Source organism: Platalea leucorodia (genome assembly GCF_965183815.1).
Source record: "Platalea leucorodia genome assembly, chromosome: 1".
Lineage (NCBI taxonomy): Eukaryota > Metazoa > Chordata > Aves > Pelecaniformes > Threskiornithidae > Platalea > Platalea leucorodia.
In genome coordinates, this window is record NC_138823.1 from 72,160,563 (window position 1) to 72,178,697 (window position 18,135).

At 36.7% G+C, this 18,135-nt stretch overlaps 1 protein-coding gene across 2 annotated transcripts in view; it reads left to right on the forward strand.

Annotated features, from left to right (window-relative positions):
• PTPN3 (protein tyrosine phosphatase non-receptor type 3) overlaps window positions 1–18,135 on the forward strand; it is a gene marked incomplete at its 3' end in the record, with an annotated part of 96,225 nt that overhangs the window by 36,669 nt on the left and 41,421 nt on the right. For both annotated transcript variants that reach the window (XM_082307220.1, XM_082307221.1), the window contains exons 10-13: window positions 2,690–2,753; window positions 8,002–8,174; window positions 12,483–12,617; window positions 14,141–14,317. In XM_082307220.1, coding sequence (XP_082163346.1) covers window positions 2,690–2,753; window positions 8,002–8,174; window positions 12,483–12,617; window positions 14,141–14,317 — 549 coding nt within the window. The remainder of the gene's footprint in view (window positions 1–2,689; window positions 2,754–8,001; window positions 8,175–12,482; window positions 12,618–14,140; window positions 14,318–18,135) is intronic.

Genomic DNA, 18,135 nt, shown 5'->3' on the forward strand with positions numbered 1-18,135 from the left:
GTTGTGTATTAAATGTTATTCAGCGTATGCAGTTTCTTTGCTTTGAAAACTTCAGAGAAACTGCTAGAGGAATGCATTCTACATTGCTGGTTAAAATTTAAAAAACAACTTGACAGTCTTACATAGCAAATTTGACAGAACCTTTCCTGCTGAATCTTCCAATGGCAAAGTATAAGACTTTCAGCTATAGAAACATTTTTGCTTCAAGTTAAAAATACCAGCTGTTAGTACTAAAGTGCTACGACATAACTGCCAGTTTGATCAGAAATGAATAATACTGTTGCCCACTAAGTGACAAATCTATTTTGACCCTTGTAAATGATAGGATGACAGGACCCAAAAGATGTATCACTATTAATATGCTTCAAGTATTGAGCATTTTTACCAGTAAAGGGTGAAATGTAATCATTTGTGAATGTTGCATAGTCACTGGACAGATTATTGGTGAGTGATAAGGGCAGCTGAGCCACCAGTTAGAATACCTGCATTCTATTCAGATCATGTTTTGGATGTGGCATCTTCAAGCACTTGTTAAATCTAAATCCTTTGATACCTTAATCTCTTGGATTTTTTTGTGGATTGTGCTATATGCGAACATTCACTCAACTTGTAGGTGTAACATTGCAAATGATTTTTAGTTAATGTTAAATAAAACTGTCAGATTAGCAAGTGTTGTTTGTCTCTGAATTAAATAGGCTTAGTTGTACTTTAAGAAGAATGAATGGAATTGAGAGATGCTCTGCTTAGAGGAGAGTCAAAATATAGAGACTTAAAGCCCTAATTTGACTTGAAGTGATTATGTGCTCATGCAGTGAATCATGTTTTTTTTAAAAAAAAAAAAGTGAAGGATTGAGAGAGTTTTGGTATTTTTGGATGTGGGCTACATTTTTGTTAGTTCCCTAAGGTTAGTTTTCCTGTGTTCTGCATTTCTGCTGGCTGTATATTAGGGTAGAAACAGGCCATGACAGAGACTGTGCAAGCTGAGAATGACTCAAAAAACCTTATTTGAAGTTTAATCTAAGTCAAGAAATGTGTTGAGAAAGAACCAGAAATGCAAAACTTGAGTGGTACTAGTTCAGGCAGAGTAGCACTAGGATTAAGAAAGGATTTACATATAAATGAGTAGCATCTCAGTAAATGCAACTAAAAGTTTATATGACTTATTGGGAAGTTCAGAATTCAGAACTTTTAGATGAGCAGTACAGATAACTACCATTTGAGGTAGCAAGTCAAATGGTACAAGCATTTCAAGAGTTGGCCTGACAGGAGAGGTGATTATGATTTAAACTTTCTAGTAGCCTGCACAACAGTTTGCCTGGTTGCCAAAGAATGTTGTGAATGAAATTCATGGTTCTTTCTTGTTCTGTAATTGATAGAGAAAAGCATTTTCAGAAATGGGCACACATTCAGTTTTCCACCTCTTCTGTGCAGGAAGGGGGATTGTTTCTTCCGCTACCTTTCTTGTTTGTAACTGGCAGCTCTATCAATCCTGTACGAATGAGGAACGTTGCTCTATAATTAAAGTTCCTCTCTCTCTCATGGGCAGTGGAGAATGATATGCCATTGTCCCACTTGCTGGGAGTGGTGTAAAAAGTATGGTAAGAACTGAGATGATCTTCAATATAGTTCACACCTGATGAAAACTAAGGTGCTGTGAAACATTGTCAGTTGATGAGAATATTCTGAGGCTTTCAGCAGCAACCTTCCAAAACCCTTTCATGGTGTGTAGATGGTGTTTTTCAGGCAGATATTACTTGATCAGACCTTAATAGCTTTTTCCAAGGCATCCATATGATTCTAACTGATCATAGATTGCTTTTTTCCAATATGTGTAAGTTTTCAGTTATTGAAGTAAAAGTATTGTAGAGAAAATTCAGGTATTTTAGACAAGTCTTGTTTTGCTGTAGGAAGGTGCGTGGGTATCTAGAAGTTTGTTTAACTTGGCAAAACTGATAAGCATATAATTACAATGAAGATTGCTTGAGCACCAATTCCAACTGTAATCCTTACCTTAGAAAATCTTTGTTCATACTGTGTATATATAGAAAAGAGGTGTTCAGTTCTGTATAAAATTACCACATAAATTATGCAGCAATGTTAATAATTGAAGTGAAAAATATATTAACACTCATTCTTATAGTTTTCATCCTTCTACAATTATGATTTTAACTACCATGTTTACAAGTACATGATATTTCTCACAGTATTAAGCCAATTCTGTGAAGTCTCTGGGAAATTTCAGGTCTTGTATGACCAACCTTGTTGTGTCATTAGGGTCTTAAATTTTGTTCTTTTAGTCACAGTTGTCGTATGATTCTTAAGTTATACAAACTTGACACATTTAACATTTGTGTGGCTTAGTAAAGGATGTCATCAAGTTTTTGCTGCAAGAATAGATTTAGTGGGAGAGAATTGCTATGTGAGCTATTTAAAGAGTAAATGAGGAAGATTTTATTTAAAGGTCTCAAAATTGAGGTCTTAATTTTTAAAAGACCTTTCCTTGGCTGAAATTTTTGCTTTGCATTTCTTGACACCTATTTGCCACTCAACACAGGATATGGTTGCATATTATTCATTGAATATTTAACAGCTATAATCTTATAGGTTTGCAGTATACAGTATTATTTTTCATTGGTTTTTTCCCCTCTAAACATTGTTTAGTATTTCATAGTCTGTTTCTTTCTTTTAGGGTGAACATATTGAAAATTTCCTTTAAAAGGAAAAAGTTTTTTATACAACAACGGCAAAAACATGTAAGTAGTCATTTCGTTTTGTTTTGCTCAAGTGGTCATGTTCAGGGTATGGGGTTTTTTTGCCTTAAATGTTAAGACAGCAAAAGGCTCTGTTGTGTTAACTTGCCTTTGAAATTCTGTTTTGTTAACTTCCCCTTGCTGTTGTAGTCCTTTTATGCTCACTCTCTTTCCCATTTTTGTTTCCTTTCCATCATGGAATCTTTTCACATTCAGTCTGTTGGACTATATTTTACCCATGCAGGTTTCTTCTCCCTTGGAGACCTGGGGGAAATGCAGATCTTCATCCTTTCTCCAGTATTTTGTAACCTAGCATATTTCCCTTTTCTTGCCAGCATCTGCTGCTCTTTTTTTTGATGCTCTCCTTGCCCAGTAGAGTGCCTCACTGCAGTGAATCTACTCAATAGCTGCTTATCCCGTCTAGAAGGACTGTGTGAGGTCCCTTCTGCTTTTGGGGCTCAGAGGTCTGGGAGAAAGGCAGGTACCTGGAGAAAAGGACAGGTCTGCAGCTGAAAGACATGGGGTTGGAAAGGGGGATAGTGCATCTCCTGCTGCGTGTAACATTAGCTGTAACAACAGCTATTTAGAAGCTGGCAAGTTACGTGAAGATAGCTGACAAAACTGATGTACGATAGAAAATTTAAGGATAGTCTTCGTAATGCTGTATGCTTTTTGCAGAACAGTTGTAATATTAGGCTATTTAATAGAAAAAAAAATAATCTTGATTACAGTATTGTACTACCACAATATGAACAAATAAATTAAGCTACCTTTTGAGGAAGAGAATATTTAATATGACAAGAAAAAAGATGGAAATTAGTGACCAGGAGATATATAGATATTTGATTCAGTTGAGGACAGAACTCAGATAGTAAAAGGTAAGTGTTAACTTTTACCTAAACTTTATGAAGGCTCATGTAGTAAATGAGTTCTTAAAATGCTAGGAGCTGTGTTACAAGAAGACCTCTTGACCCTCATCGATTAGAGGGTCTGCTGAACACAGATTGGTAGGGAGGCTTTTTTTACCCAAAAGCAGAGTATTTTCATCTTTTCTTTTTTCTGCCCCCCCTTTGGTGTGTATCTCCCAAATTTGAGGAGTGTGTATGTATGTACACATTCTTAATTTTCAGGGCTCTTGTGTAAACAAAGTTAGTATCTAGAGATAGTGTTACTGCACTGATGCTTACACGCATAGCATGCACAAATGAAACTTTTTTCTCTTTTGAGAGAGTGTGTCCTGTCCCACCATAGAAGGCTCTTAAGTTTTCTGCAAGCTCTAAGTTTCTAATTATATTGTTTATATATAAACTCCTCTCAGTCTGTTCAAATGTATTTTGCTGTATGAAGAAATGAGTGGTTGACAAACCATTCTACTAGCTTGTGAGTGTAATTGTATTACACTCAGTGTAATTGTATGACACTCACAAGTATTACCTTCTAGGTTTGAGGATTAAAAATTCACTAGTAAGGAGTCTTATTAAATTCTAAATATCTTCAAGTATACAAATATCGGCAATTGACAGCAATTTCCAAATTTGTCTGTGAGAATAAATGTAGGAATAGAACTCCGAGAGAAGTTAGTAAGAATGGATAGTAAAATGAGTGTGCTTATGCTTTTTTTGGAATATGGAGGAATAAAGTGTCAATATGTAACAGTCGCTGGACTCAAGATCATGTAAAATATGTGTGTTCATTGCATAAAGACTTTACTGCTGTCAAAAGTTGAATTTCTCTTTCTGGAGACCTGTGTCGCCTTTGAAGAGGGCAGCATTCTTAAAATTTGCTCAATTAAGCTGTTGTTTAAATGATGACAGTTCAAGACCCTTGATTCATTTAACTAATCTTCTCTTAAGTGATCATAGTTCTTTACTTCATAACCCACTGAGATTACAGTAATGCCCACTGTATCATGCTTAGAGAGCTACAGAACTGTAGGAAAAATAAGGCCTGCTGCATGGCCTTTTTACTCTTTCTCAGTAGGTATGAAAAAGCAGACCAGGTGTGCTATTAAATCTCCAGATATACCCGTCCTTGTCAGTTAGCCCCCTGTGCCTGAGATTTAGGGCAGCAAGTCTGCATGCCTGCAGTACTTCAGTGTTACTGCCTTGAAAAGCTTGCTGTCGCAGTGCGATGGGAGCAAGGGGGCAGCTGGCCTGCTAGGGGCTTTCGCCAGAACGGTGGCTCGCTTGAGGAGTTTGTGAGGGCAGGTGACTGAGGTCACATCAGTTTTTGGATTGATCAGTTTTTTGCTTGGAAGTGCAGGAGGGAATAAGTAAATGAGGCTGAAAGTAAGGAAGGTAGAAGAAGGTGGGGAAAGCAGAGCAGATATTACATATTAGTAGGCAAGATTTTACTAAAGGTGGTGACAGTGCTATAACATTTCAGGGTTTTGTATGTCATGTAGATTTCTTTGCAGAAACCTACAGAAAGTTCTCAAAGGCTATGAATTTGCAGCCATCTGGGATGTGCCATGTTTCATTGATTTATTCTCCTTATTTCTCTTACTCCTTTTTTCTTTCCTTATGCCCCTGTTCTGAAGACTCAACTTACCTTATCTCACTGTCTCCCTGCTACTCACCTCCTCTTTTACCCTCCCACCACTTCAGTTGGTTGATCAGCTACTTGATAGAAGTATGCAATATCTCTGTTTCTATTGGAAGAGCTACATAAGGACTGAGGAGCAAGACTGATGAATCAGTGAATGTCTGATGCTATAAAAGCTCATGATATGTAGCCTTAATGAAGGGTGCAAGATTTAGGGTAGGACTAGGAACTATGCTGGTTTACAGGCAACATTTTAAAGCTTCCAGCAATAAAACTTTATATCTAGTGTGCTTATCTAGTGCTTAAAAACAACTTAATTTTCTCCGTGTTAAAATATGTTTTTACTTTCTGTGCTGTAGATACTTTCAAATTCTCTGTGAATGGAATAGGCATATATCTGATCAAAGTTCTTCCCTGATGCTGAAATAGCAAGAGACTCACTTTAGCTACTGAAAATTGTTCCCTTTTTCTTAATGGTCACAAATTTCTCTAATCCTCATTTCATGATAACTATTAAAATACCATTCTTTTGGAACTTGAGCTGAGAAGTATGACAGGCACTAGATCCTTGGATCCCACTAGAACGCTCTTCATCTTTAAAGTGGTGCATCGATTTAATAGCACAACTTGCAAGGTGGCCTATTAGTGAGCTATATGGTTTTGTTAACAAAAGGTTTTGTTAACTTGAAAATTGACTATGTTTTTCGGAAACTTCTGAAAGTACTTATCCTAGTATAAGCCCATATTTAAACTTTTAGCCCATTTAGAAGCTGTTAAGAAGGTTCTGTGACAACAGTTGTGAAGAACTTGTGGCTTAGAGAGCAAGATTCATTACTAATTTCAAACCTAAATTTAACAGAATATTAGATGTACTTAATTCCTTATCTTTACACTATGGCTTTTCAGTATAATCGAGATGTTTGGATAATCTAATTTTTATGGCAACTGAAAGACCAGTACTTCAGGCTGACAAAAATAACTATACACTTCCTTTTATTTGCCTTCTGGAGTAGTGTGAAATGCTTCAAGTGGTATTTGGCCAACAGAGGGTATGTAAGAAATGCCATTTGTCGTTAGGTCTTTAAGTAATGTATGCTTTTTATATTGCAAGAAATTCTGCTTTCACTATGCTTGCACACTTTATATAAGATAATTAGAAGCAACTGTGGTGAAGTGACAAAGATGAATTGATTCCAGTATGCATGAGGCTCAAATAAGAAACCCTACTTGTTAAGAAAAATAAAAATATATTTTTAAATGTTTTAATAGATAGAGGGAAAACATATCTGAAAGATGAACTGATTGCAATGTTTTGCAGTGCCTATGTAATATCAAGGGGCAAATCCTTTTTATCTTTCTCCTGAGATTCTCATTGGTTTTCCAAAATAGTGACTTCAGTCATAGGTTCTCTGAAGTAGTCAAAGTGACTTGCAGAATGTGGCATTGATCTCTGATACATAGCATTTGTAAAAATGTTGCCTAAAAATAAAAACAGCACAAGAAAAACAGGTTGATTATTCCAGCCAAAATGGTCTGTAGTTACTTGCCAGTAGGATCATTGCTGTGAACAAACAAAAGGACAATGGCAACTAGAAATCAAGGTGTTATCCAGGTGGGACCTCTGTTTCTTGCTGGACTGTATGAGAAAGAGCTTTATTAGGTCTGAGTCCTTCAATAAAAAGGCTTTGCAACCCAAATCCTGACTTTTTCCAAAGTATGAGCTAGAAAGAGCTTTACTGAGATGGTTGCCTGCCTAATTGTATGCTGAGGTGTCAAAATTCAGTCATTGTTCAGAGCAGCTGGAAAAGATGAGAGATGAAATTGAAAATTTGCTTTTTTTTTTTTACTGAAGTGCTGAGCTGTGATAGCCATTAACTCAAGTCTCCTTTATCCTCTTTGCTTTACTCTTCATTCCACTTTCTTTGCATCAATGACTATGTTAACTAACCAAAGCTGTATCTTGTGCAAATCTCTCTTGGGATCTGAAATAGCTCAACAAGTGCTACAGTTAGCGAGGGCATAAATGTGGGTGGCACAGCTGTTATAACTGTGTTTCACTGACACTTTGGCACTGAAGCTACAAGTAAGTTTGCACCAAGACACACAAGCTTTGTATTCTGCTTCCTTTTGATCTCCTCACTGTGGCCTCATGTTATCATCCAGAAAGCAGAATTGGATTTGAACAGCAATAGCAGCAGCTCCAGACCCATCACAGCTACTTTCTTTCCCTCAAGACGCATCACTGTTAACATCTGTAGTATCTTCTAAAAGACTATCAAGCAGATGCTTTTTGCATACTATGGCCCTTGAAAGAACGTTATTGAATTGAAGCCTTATGTGAAGAGTTTAAATTCAAAGACTGAGGATTTTTTTTTTTTCCTTTCTGCATTGCACCCTTAATGGAATGTTTAAAAGAGTTTTGTTTGTCATAGGAGATCAAAATCTGACTGGAAAACTGAAACTATATTTAGCTGAATATATATAGAATATATATATATTTTTATATATATATATGTATAATTTCATAAAGTCACAGGGCTATTTTGTCCATCTCAGCTCAAAATCTACTATACGCTGATTTTTTTTGTTTTCCTAAATGCATTTTTACTATTTAAGCTAAAAGTAATTTTATTGTTGTTTTATGAGCTTATTTACTGTGTTTGATCTGCTTGTATATATTGAAACATGGTATTTTCTACCGTTACAGAATGAATCCAGAGAGCATATTATTGCCTTCAACATGTTAAATTACAGAGCATGCAAAAATCTATGGAAATCTTGTGTAGAGCATCACACATTTTTTCAGGCAAAGAAGTCACTACCTCATGAAAAAAAAATATTGTCACATTATTGGACCCTGGGTTCTAGAAATCCAGCAAAGTAAGTATTGTGAGAAAGCGTGTTTTGCTTTGTAATGGGAACAGGAGGATTTGTGTCAGTGATAGCTCAACCTGGAGTGGCAGAGTTCAGTTCTGCCCACAGCTGTGTCCCAGTCTGTCTGTGAACCATTTGACAAGTTATATAGCTGGAGTTTCAGTTTCTGCAACGTGGTGTCATTACAGCAGAACTTTTCTTAGAATTTCCTGAAAAGGTATTTGATTATAAGTATGTTTTACTGGTATTGTTTCAACTTGTTGTTTCAATTTGAGGTATAAAACCACTAGAAAGTAAAAATGTCATGTACGTAATGATTCAATAAGAGAATTTGCAGAATAGATTTGTTTTGAACTGTTTACCCCTTAGTGTCGTATGCACACTCTATTTAATATGTTAGGGCAATTTCTGGAGTGCATCATACCAACCACTTATTACTGGCATCGAGATGAAAAACTTTGTCCCATCCAAGTATTCAAGATACTGCTTTTGTGATGCTTCTAATCTTTTATTTGCCTTGTTGCGTTCTGCTAGTCATGGAGCTGGTAGTCTCTAAGATGTCATTCCCCAAAAGTAATACTTCAAAGCCTGTCATTTTGCAATATGAAGTTGGGATTGTTACTTCCTGTATGCACCAACTGGGCCCTAACTTCATTAAACTTCATCTGCCAGTTTATTGTCTAGTCACTTGACATTGTAATGTCCTTCTGCATTTCTTCACAATTGGCCCTTATTTTTGCCATCCTGTGTGATTTAGTATCTTCAGCAAACTTTGTTCAGTCTTCTCTAGACCACTAATGAATATGTTGAACAGAAGAGCCCCTAAAAGATATCCCTCTAAGACTTCATTGCTGATCTTTTTTTCACTATAAATCTAAAACTTTTTTTCCAGTAAGAAGGCTGATAAAACGTTGTTGAGTTCTTTTTTTTTCTTTCTGCTGGAGTGGAGTTCCATGTTTTCACCTGGTACTAGATCATAGCTGAAGCAAGTGAAAACGAGTAGTTGTACAAACAGTAGTCTAATTTTCTAATGTCTTACAGATCCGTATTTTGAGAAGTAGCTCCTCTATGGAGTGATAGGAACTTGTTCTTCCTATAGTGAAGGTTTTGAGGAGGTGACTTTCTCGAAGCTTCTAGGATTGTCACATCCTGGGGTCCTTTATTTCTCTCAAATTTGCAAACGGATTCAAAGTCCTGATGCTTGTATATACACATGCACACATGGGCATTGCACAGCCCTTGCAATGTTAAGAAATAAAACAGTATGAGTTCCAAAGAGTACCCGTTTAGTATAATTCAAATTTTTACCAAACATTCGATTTTTGACAAATTTTACTGTTACAATTTATTAATATCCTGCATGCTACAGGCTAGTTCTCATTGTTGAACTGAGTTACTAAGAAAGACTTTTTTTTTTCCAAGTAATTTCATGTTCTGAGGCTTTACCTCTGAATTGCTTATTTAGGCTCTTAAGGAATCTCTAGGGAGAACTGTTTATTGTGATATCTTCCATCAGCTTAATGATACCTTCTGTACTAATGCATTCTTTTGCCATATTTATGCCAGCAACAAGCATGAAATTTAGGATCTATGTGAGGCAGAAATGACTCAGCAACCTTTACAATCAGAGACTGCTAATGTACATAAGAAGCAACAGTAATTTTGGAAGACTTTCAGTAATTCCTATCAACTTTGTCACTGTCACTCAGCAAATTATTTTCTCAAAAGATTTAAGAAAAGGTGTGAACAAGTCACTTCCAAAGTCGTCAGTCATATATTGAAAATTTTTACTTTCCTATTTGTTTGTGATTGTGGAATGTTGTAAGAGACAGCATGAGCTTCAACATTCCTTTTCAAGGATGGCTCTGAGCTCGTGTGGAAGCTACGCAACCAAAAAAGGGATTCTGGATTCTCCCTTATGAAAGGGAGCAAAATTTTCCATTGAGTAAAACAAACAAACAAACACCCCAAAAAAACCCACAAAACCAAACATGCACACTGACACAAAAACTCCACAAATGACACCATACAACCCTGGAGGGTTTAAGATGGACTTGTCTTCAGTAATTCTTTTCATCCAACTTCTGTCAGCTTTGAAGGGGGTTACATTCAGGTTTTAACACCTTAAGTATCAGAAGTTTTCCTCTGGAATTTGTGGCTTTCTTGTGCTATGTTCTTTTACACTCATGTGAGGCAGATATCCTAGCATTTATTGCATCAGTTCAAATAGTTGAACTCTTGCAACCCTTTAGTACAGTTTCTTCTTTGCGCATCTCTGTGCCCTTCTAGATTCTCTTAGCTTAATGTACTAGTGGAATTTCATTTAAATTAGGCTGCTGAGTTGTATAAATCACCTGTAAGCCTTATTCTAAGGGCAGGCTGAATCACATGTCCCAGATTCTGAGGTAAGTTAATTCAATGTTTCTGGACTGAATGCTGAATAACCTGTCCTAGGCACATTCTCATTCCTTGCTGAAAAGCTAAAAATGTACCTATTTTTTCACAAAGGATAACCTTGGGAGCAAGAAACTGTCACCTCAAGATATTGCAGCCCATTCCAGAAAGGCATTAGCAGCCTCTCAGTATGTTTACTGAGAAATATCCTTGTATTTAACATCTGAAGAGCAGTTACTTGGATTTCAGGAGATTGTTTATCTTATGTACCTTAACTGAAATATCTAGAGAATATATTGTTAAAGTGATTCTGTGGTCAGGGTTAGGGGTTTGGGGTTAGGGTTAGGGATTAGGGCTCTGGCTTCCATCACACAAGTTACAGGGCACTTCCAAAGTCACCTGCATTGGAAAATACATGAACAGGCACTTGTAAAAAAGGAAAACTGATTAATGCAAAATATGTGGAATTCTTCAACACGCTTTTTTCATAATACATCCTTTTTCCACTCTCCCTCTCTTCCACCCATGTAAGACTTCTTTGAAAGAACTCCTTTGTTTTTGTAGAAGACCAGAGTAGTTGGTGCCTTGTCACTGGTATTCAGAAAACTTACAGAAATAAAATGGATAATACAGGCAAAAGCTGCTTCTGAGTTCATGGACTGTGTGTTTACTAAGCTTAAAAACATACATGGATAACAGATTTTGACAAGTAGATGCTTCATATTAAGTTTTTCCTGTTTGTTTTTTAAGCTGGGAGAAGCTTTAAAAGTACACCTTTAGAAGATGAAGGAATTAATTTGCTTTAAAATCATGAACAAGATATGTAAAATACTTCAGAATATAAAAAAGTTTTGGGTTGCTTTTTCTTTTACTTGTATAAACAAAAAGCAGTACAATGCAAAGCATACTTAAGGTTTAATATTAGCATGAGTAATAGCCACAGCATAAACAACTTTTTTTTTTTATGCTATGTAAAATTGAGACATTTCAGCTCTATAGTAAAGTCGTCACATATTCTGCTATCCCAGCCACCCATTACATACAGCTCAGGACTTGGTGAGCCAAAGGTGGTTTCTCTGTAACTCATAAATTGCTGCTTTTCCATGAGAAATCCTAGGCCTGTAAACTTGAGGATGAGCAGCTTATCTCTCTGCTTGTCTTGTGGTATGCTGTGTAAAAAGATGCATGAAAGTTAGTTTATTTCAATTCTGATCTACTTTAAAAATTTCTTTATGCTGTATAATTCCACTAGTAAGATATTTTTATTGCTTTCCTAGCTGAGGTTCTGATTCTGATGAAACCCTTATCTTGTCAGGTTCTTGTCACAAGAAGCAGTCCTAACTTGGAGATCCCCTTTTCCTGTCAGATCTTTCTCTAATGGTTTATTCCTATAAGGAACACATCACTCAAACGTGGCTTCCTTCTGGAAACAGAGAATGGTCTGGTGTAGCTCTTATTTGCTGAGGCTGCAGGTAGATGTTTAAAGTAGTCCTGTGCTCAGTGAAGCCATTTGTGAATTATGACCCCTTTATGAGTTTTAACAGGGAACATCTAGAATCTTTTGCCTGTATTTGAACCATGCTTTGTCAGGCACTCGCTTCAGTGCCAATAGGACACACCGAATTTCCTGTTTTCCCCTCCATCATCTTAAACACAATTGGGTTAAAAATAACTCTCAGAAAAAGTTATTTTTTACCCAGGCTTGTGATTAGCATTGTAGCAGGGATTAACAAACAGTTTTATTGCTGCAAGGGAAGGAAAGCAAATGGCTCTGAGAATGCAAATGCACAAGTAGGGAGGGGTAAGCACAGGGAACTCTTTTAAAACACATGAATTATAAAATTGACTTTCATAAGCATATTTTATTTCATTTAAGTTTTCTATGCAAAATAATTCACGTACAGTTTTTTTTCTTTTCAGGTCTGTAAACAGCCAATACTGCAGAAAAGTTATAGGTGGGATGGTTTGGAACCCAGCTATGAGACGATCTTTATCTGTTGAGCATCTAGAGACCAAAAGCCTTCCTTCTCGATCACCTCCTGTTACCCCTAATTGGTAAATCCAGTTTCAGCCTTTCCCATACCTTCCAGCCTCCTACCTTTTCTAATTGTATGTACTCTAGCAGAATAATTTATGTAGTGTGTACATATATATTTAAACATTGTTATTCTGAGAATATATATGATGACAGGAGAAGAGTGGGTGTCACTTACCTCAACTTTAGCAAGGCTTTTGATACTGTCTGCTAAAATATTATACGCAAGTTAAGACATTATGTTCTGGAAGGGTGGACAAGAAGATGGGTTAAAAAAAAAAAAAAAAAAGGATGGATGGATGGACTCAGAGGGGAGTTGTTAATGGGTCATACTCTACCTGGAGGCCAGTAACGAGTACTGCAGGAGTCTATCTTGGGACCTGTCCTGCTTAACATCTTTATGACCTGGAGGAGTGCTTGCTCATGAAGTTTGCAGATGGCACCAAACTGGGGAGCTGAGTCAATAAGCTTGGGGTCAGGGCTGCTATCCAAAAGGACCTTGATAGTCTGGAGAAACGGGCCAACAGGAACTGTATGAAATTCAGTGAAGACAAATGCAAAGTCCTGGGAAGGAAGAACCACTGCAACAGTATTTTCTGCAATGCAACTCTCTGGAAAAGGACCTGGTAATCTTTGTAGGCAGCAAGCTGTACGTGAGCTATCTGGTGTGCCCTGGCAGCAAAGAAGCCCACAGCAACCGGGTGGTATTAACAGAAGCGTAGATGGTAGATCAAAGGCAGTGATGATCTCCCTTTTGCTCAGCATTCATTAGACCTTATTAGAATGCTGCAGCTGCTTTTGTGTCCACTAATACAAAAAAGACACTGACCAGCTGGAGCGAGCTCAGCAAAGGCCACCAGCCACCAAGGTGGAAAAAAAAGCTGGAGCACTTACCCAGTGAAGAGAAGCTGAGACAATTGCACTTGTTCTCCCTGGGGAAGCAAGGGTTTCCTGGATGCATAACAACAGCCTGTCAATACTTAGGAGGAGGCTAGCTAGAGGATAAGGCCAGGTTCTTCAGTGTTGCATGGTGGGAGGACGAGGCAACAGGTATATGTTGAAAGAAGAGAGGCTCTGTCTGTACATAATGAAAAACCGCTTCACCACAAAGAGTTGAGCAGTGGCGGCTTAGAGAAGCTGTGCGGTCTCCATCCTTCAAGTTTTTTGAGATCTGACTGGATAAAGCCTTAAGCAGCCTGCTCTGAGCTCAGTTTACCCTGCTTTGAGCAGGAGGTTGGACTAGATGACCTCCATATGTCCCTTCCAACCTGAATTATCCTATGGTTAGAACTTTAACAATACAAGTAGCATTTTGGGGGGGGGGGGGACGGGACACAAATCAGTTCGGTATACCTAACCTAGCAGTGTATGATTGCCTAGTATACCATACAAAATGTTTAAAAATTGATTATTTAAAGTGAGATCTATAGGCCTGTCATGAAGATTCGGGACGTAGATTGCAACAGGATAGAAATTTCACTTTGATAAAGTTTTGTGAATTATTCTGATCTTCCAACTTGTGTTTGTGTTCCTTATTTTTAAGGCGGAGTCCTAGACTACGTCATGAAATTCGTAAACCACGACACTCATCTGTAGATAACCTTACAAATGAGATTAGTTATATTACTGAAACGGAGGATGTTTTTTATACATATAAGGGCTCTCCAACATCAAAGGACAGTGATTCAGAGTTCTCTCAGAACCGTAGTCCACAGAGGAGGTAAGGACTTCTGCGAACAATTCATTGCCTATTTTGATTTTTTTAAAAAGCACCAAACAAAAAACCAACAGCTTTAGTATAAAACAATCATCAGTTATAATATTGAATTGAGTTCAAACAGTTTTATGTTTGCATAAGCTTTATTTTGACAAATTGCTAAACTGCAAATGCCATGATACAAAATGACAAGTTAAAAAAAAAAAAAAACCAGCCCTTCATGCCTAAACAATTGTCAGTAATTGAGTTCTCAGTAAAATTAGAGTAGCTATTAAGGCATGCCTGTTCATATCTGTAATATCCTGTTTCCTAGTAGCTTCTGAATCCCTTTCCTACCTTATATAAACTCTTCATTTTTTTGGGGGGGAGGGGGGGAAGACTTAGTGAACTCTTAAGAGTTCACTTACGTTCCACATCATCAGCTCAGCATTGTCGGCTGAAAGAGTTACTGCATTGGAGTAAACACAAGAACATAATAATGCTAGCGGTCATCCATCTTTCTCTTCCTCAGAGGAATTGTAGATTGCAAATCTAAAGGCAGTCTCTGCTTTTTGCCTTGAGGCATTTTTGCTGTATTTCTTGAAGACCAACTTTGTTCTCCCCTGCAGCAGTCTAACCACTGTTAGGTTTGCTTCCAGGGCTTGAAGCACCTATCTTTGTGCACTGATTATTTGTTTGCTCATATATTACATTTGTGTGGCTTCACTCTTACGAAGGCGTTTCTTAATGAGTGACTTCATATTAACACAATATTAACTTTGGAAATAATGTCCAAAGTCATTGATTGTTCAGTCTTAAAAAAAACAAAAACAAAAAAAAAAAAAACCAAACCAGAGCTACTTTAAAACTTGCAGCTGGGGAGAATACTATGTATTAAAATGCAGGTTCCTTTGTAATGTTGCAAAAGGAAAATGGCTTCTAGTGATCCCTAGTAACTTTAAGGCAAGATGTATTTTGAGAAGCAATGTATTAATGGAAGCTGATAGGACTCTCCTATCTCTGTGATAGTGTGCAGCTACTAACTGTAACTTTAAACTCTGGATCTAAAGAGCTTTCTTCAAATTTTAATTTATTGTTATTTATTATTATTATTTATGTATTGTTATTACATTACAGCAGAGAGGTTTCTATGGAAGAAGGGAAAAATCAACATGTATGCATATTTGGAGTTTGTCACTGTGGTGTTTTGAATTGTTTTTTCTGTTTTTCTGACTGGAAGTCAGATGAACCTTAGTACTAGTAGTGTCAGTGATAGCCATGATAATATATAAAAGTGATGTCTCTAGATGTTGTGAATAGTCATAGATAGGAAGCCATGTCTTTCCTGTGCTTTTAACGTTTACAGATTATACACTTTTAGAAGTATTTTCTGAGTAACAATAATGAGAGGCAGACCATAAAAGGAGATGATGAGGGTAGAAGCTGTAGACAGAAAACTAAGTTACCATGCTGTGTTCTGTAACTGGCGGATTGTGTCCTGCCAGTTAGTATGTTGTTTCTTTTATTTTCCTTTTTTATTTTCTTCCCTTGTAGTTTTTTCTCCTTTCCTGCCTGTTTCACCTTTCCTATGCCTGCTGAGAATGGACTAGGAAAGCCTGCTTTTATGCTGTTTCTCGGTGAAAATAGGTTGTTCTAAATTTGAAAATAGCACATTCATTTATTTTCTGAGCACTAAATGAATATGCTGTATCTGAGTAGTATCACTCACCGTGGAGAAGACGACTGTTATCACCTCATATAAACCAAATTTTCTATACGTCTTATCCCCAATGCGTTCTTGGCGGCTTGGGTATGTTTATAATATTTGATACTCTGCAGATAACTGAAAAAATGCTTGCATAAATCTGATGAATTTAAATTTGAAGTGTTTTGGAAGGAGAATGTAACACATGGGATCAATGATCCTTTGTTGTATTGACTGTTACTTTCGTGAAGTAAAATCGTCATTAATACTTTCCTTTTTAACAATTGAGGTAAAAATATACATTAACCATACAAATAAAAAAATTTTTTTTCTTCTCTACACTGGAGTTTTCAACAGTTTTTATGTCAGTTCAGATTCCAGTTTTTCTTTTATATTCTTACAGTAGCCATTAATGCCTCACTCCCCTTGTTAAAAGATGTAAAGTAAAATTAAGTATATATGTGTAGTCAAATCTTTCTTTCCCTGAAGGCTTTATTGAAAGAGGGAATCTTACCCTATCAGCTAAATCTGTTTTATAAAAAAAAAAAAGTAACTTGTGTTTCTTCGGTATTAAATATGGACAAACACTCATCCTGGACTTTTGCCACACGTCAGGAATATTTAGATATTATCTGTGAATCACCTTGCAGTGTACTGATAAAGCCAACTTACCCTTTTTTGCCATGCTGATTTGACTTGACATAACTGAAACATGTTATGGAAAAATATTGAAATTGTAAATCTGGTTTTCTTTTTCCTTAGAGGAGAGCCAAGATTGTCTTCCTATAGTCCTGCTAACATATATTGTCTTCAGAGGGCTCTTTTTTTTACTGCCTAGCCTGCCATCCGAGACTACCAAAAAACGTGTTAGTTAATGCTAATTTTAACTAATGAATAGCTTTGATATGAAAAAAAAAAATCTGAAAATTTTTGGAGAGCTACTAGGAAACAAGTGTGAGATGCTAATTTTTAATTGCTGAATTGTTATGCCTGGGACCTCAAATCTTAATTATAATCATGCAGCTGCTTGATTTTTGTAAATTAAATATGTTTACATCAATCTCATTTACTATAGCTGAAGCTCAAGACTGTGCAAGCTGCAGTTAGCACGGGATATAGCTCTTCTCTATTTTTCAGGCTGCCATCAGAATTTCAGGGGTGGGGTGACAGTTTTCACCTGTTTCACTTCAGCCCCTGGGTAATGTCTTAAGTCCTTTTTGTCAAAATGACAAGTGGTCGAAGATAGACCTACCTTCAAACTGATCTGTTGTGATATAGCGCTTTCTGAGGCAAATATATGGGTAAAATTCGAATAACAAGACTTACTGTGTACCTAATCCTACCAAGGCATGTTTTGAACCTTGGTGGGTATCAGAACTGTAGAAGCCACCACTGCTGGCAGAGTACATACACCTGCACTTGTTTACCTATATACCTTTTTTTACCTCCTGACAATACCCAGTATAACTATTTTCTTAATAATCAATTTTCTTCCTTGCTATGTTTACTCACTTAAGGGAATCAATCAAGTTCCATTTTCTTTCTATAAAACAGCACACAATTTGGAAAACAAATTATGTGGAACAGCTCTTAGAGGGCATAAAACATATCAGTTATTAGCATGTCTTCTTCCATTTCTTTAAATATGTTGTACTGTGTCGACATGTCAACACCTAGAACTACATTGACTGTTAAATACTTTTAAATAAGCGTGCTGGAGATGAGGGCCAAGAATATTTTGTCGTTTATTATATTGTTTCTCTGAAGAATACAGTGATTTTTTTTTTTTAAATGTTCTTTGTGTGAACATTCTACCTTCTAACTGAAATTTATGAGGTATATCCTACAGGCTGTGACTGGAAAAAAGAAAATTACAAAATAGAGTGAACCACGTGCATAGGTGAACTACAGAAAACCAGGGCAAGCTTGTGAGTCTCGTGTTGGTGTAGCTAGACTGCTTCTGCTACCCAAATTAGCTAAGGTACTTTCACAGTCAAGTACAATTTGAGGCTCAGACATAGTGAAAAGAAGCAATTTGTCTCTCTCAGATTAATGTCTGCAGAAAAGATTGGAGCTGTCTATTACATGTGTATTATAGAAAAAAAAATTGCTCTAATCCCAAATTAACATATATTAA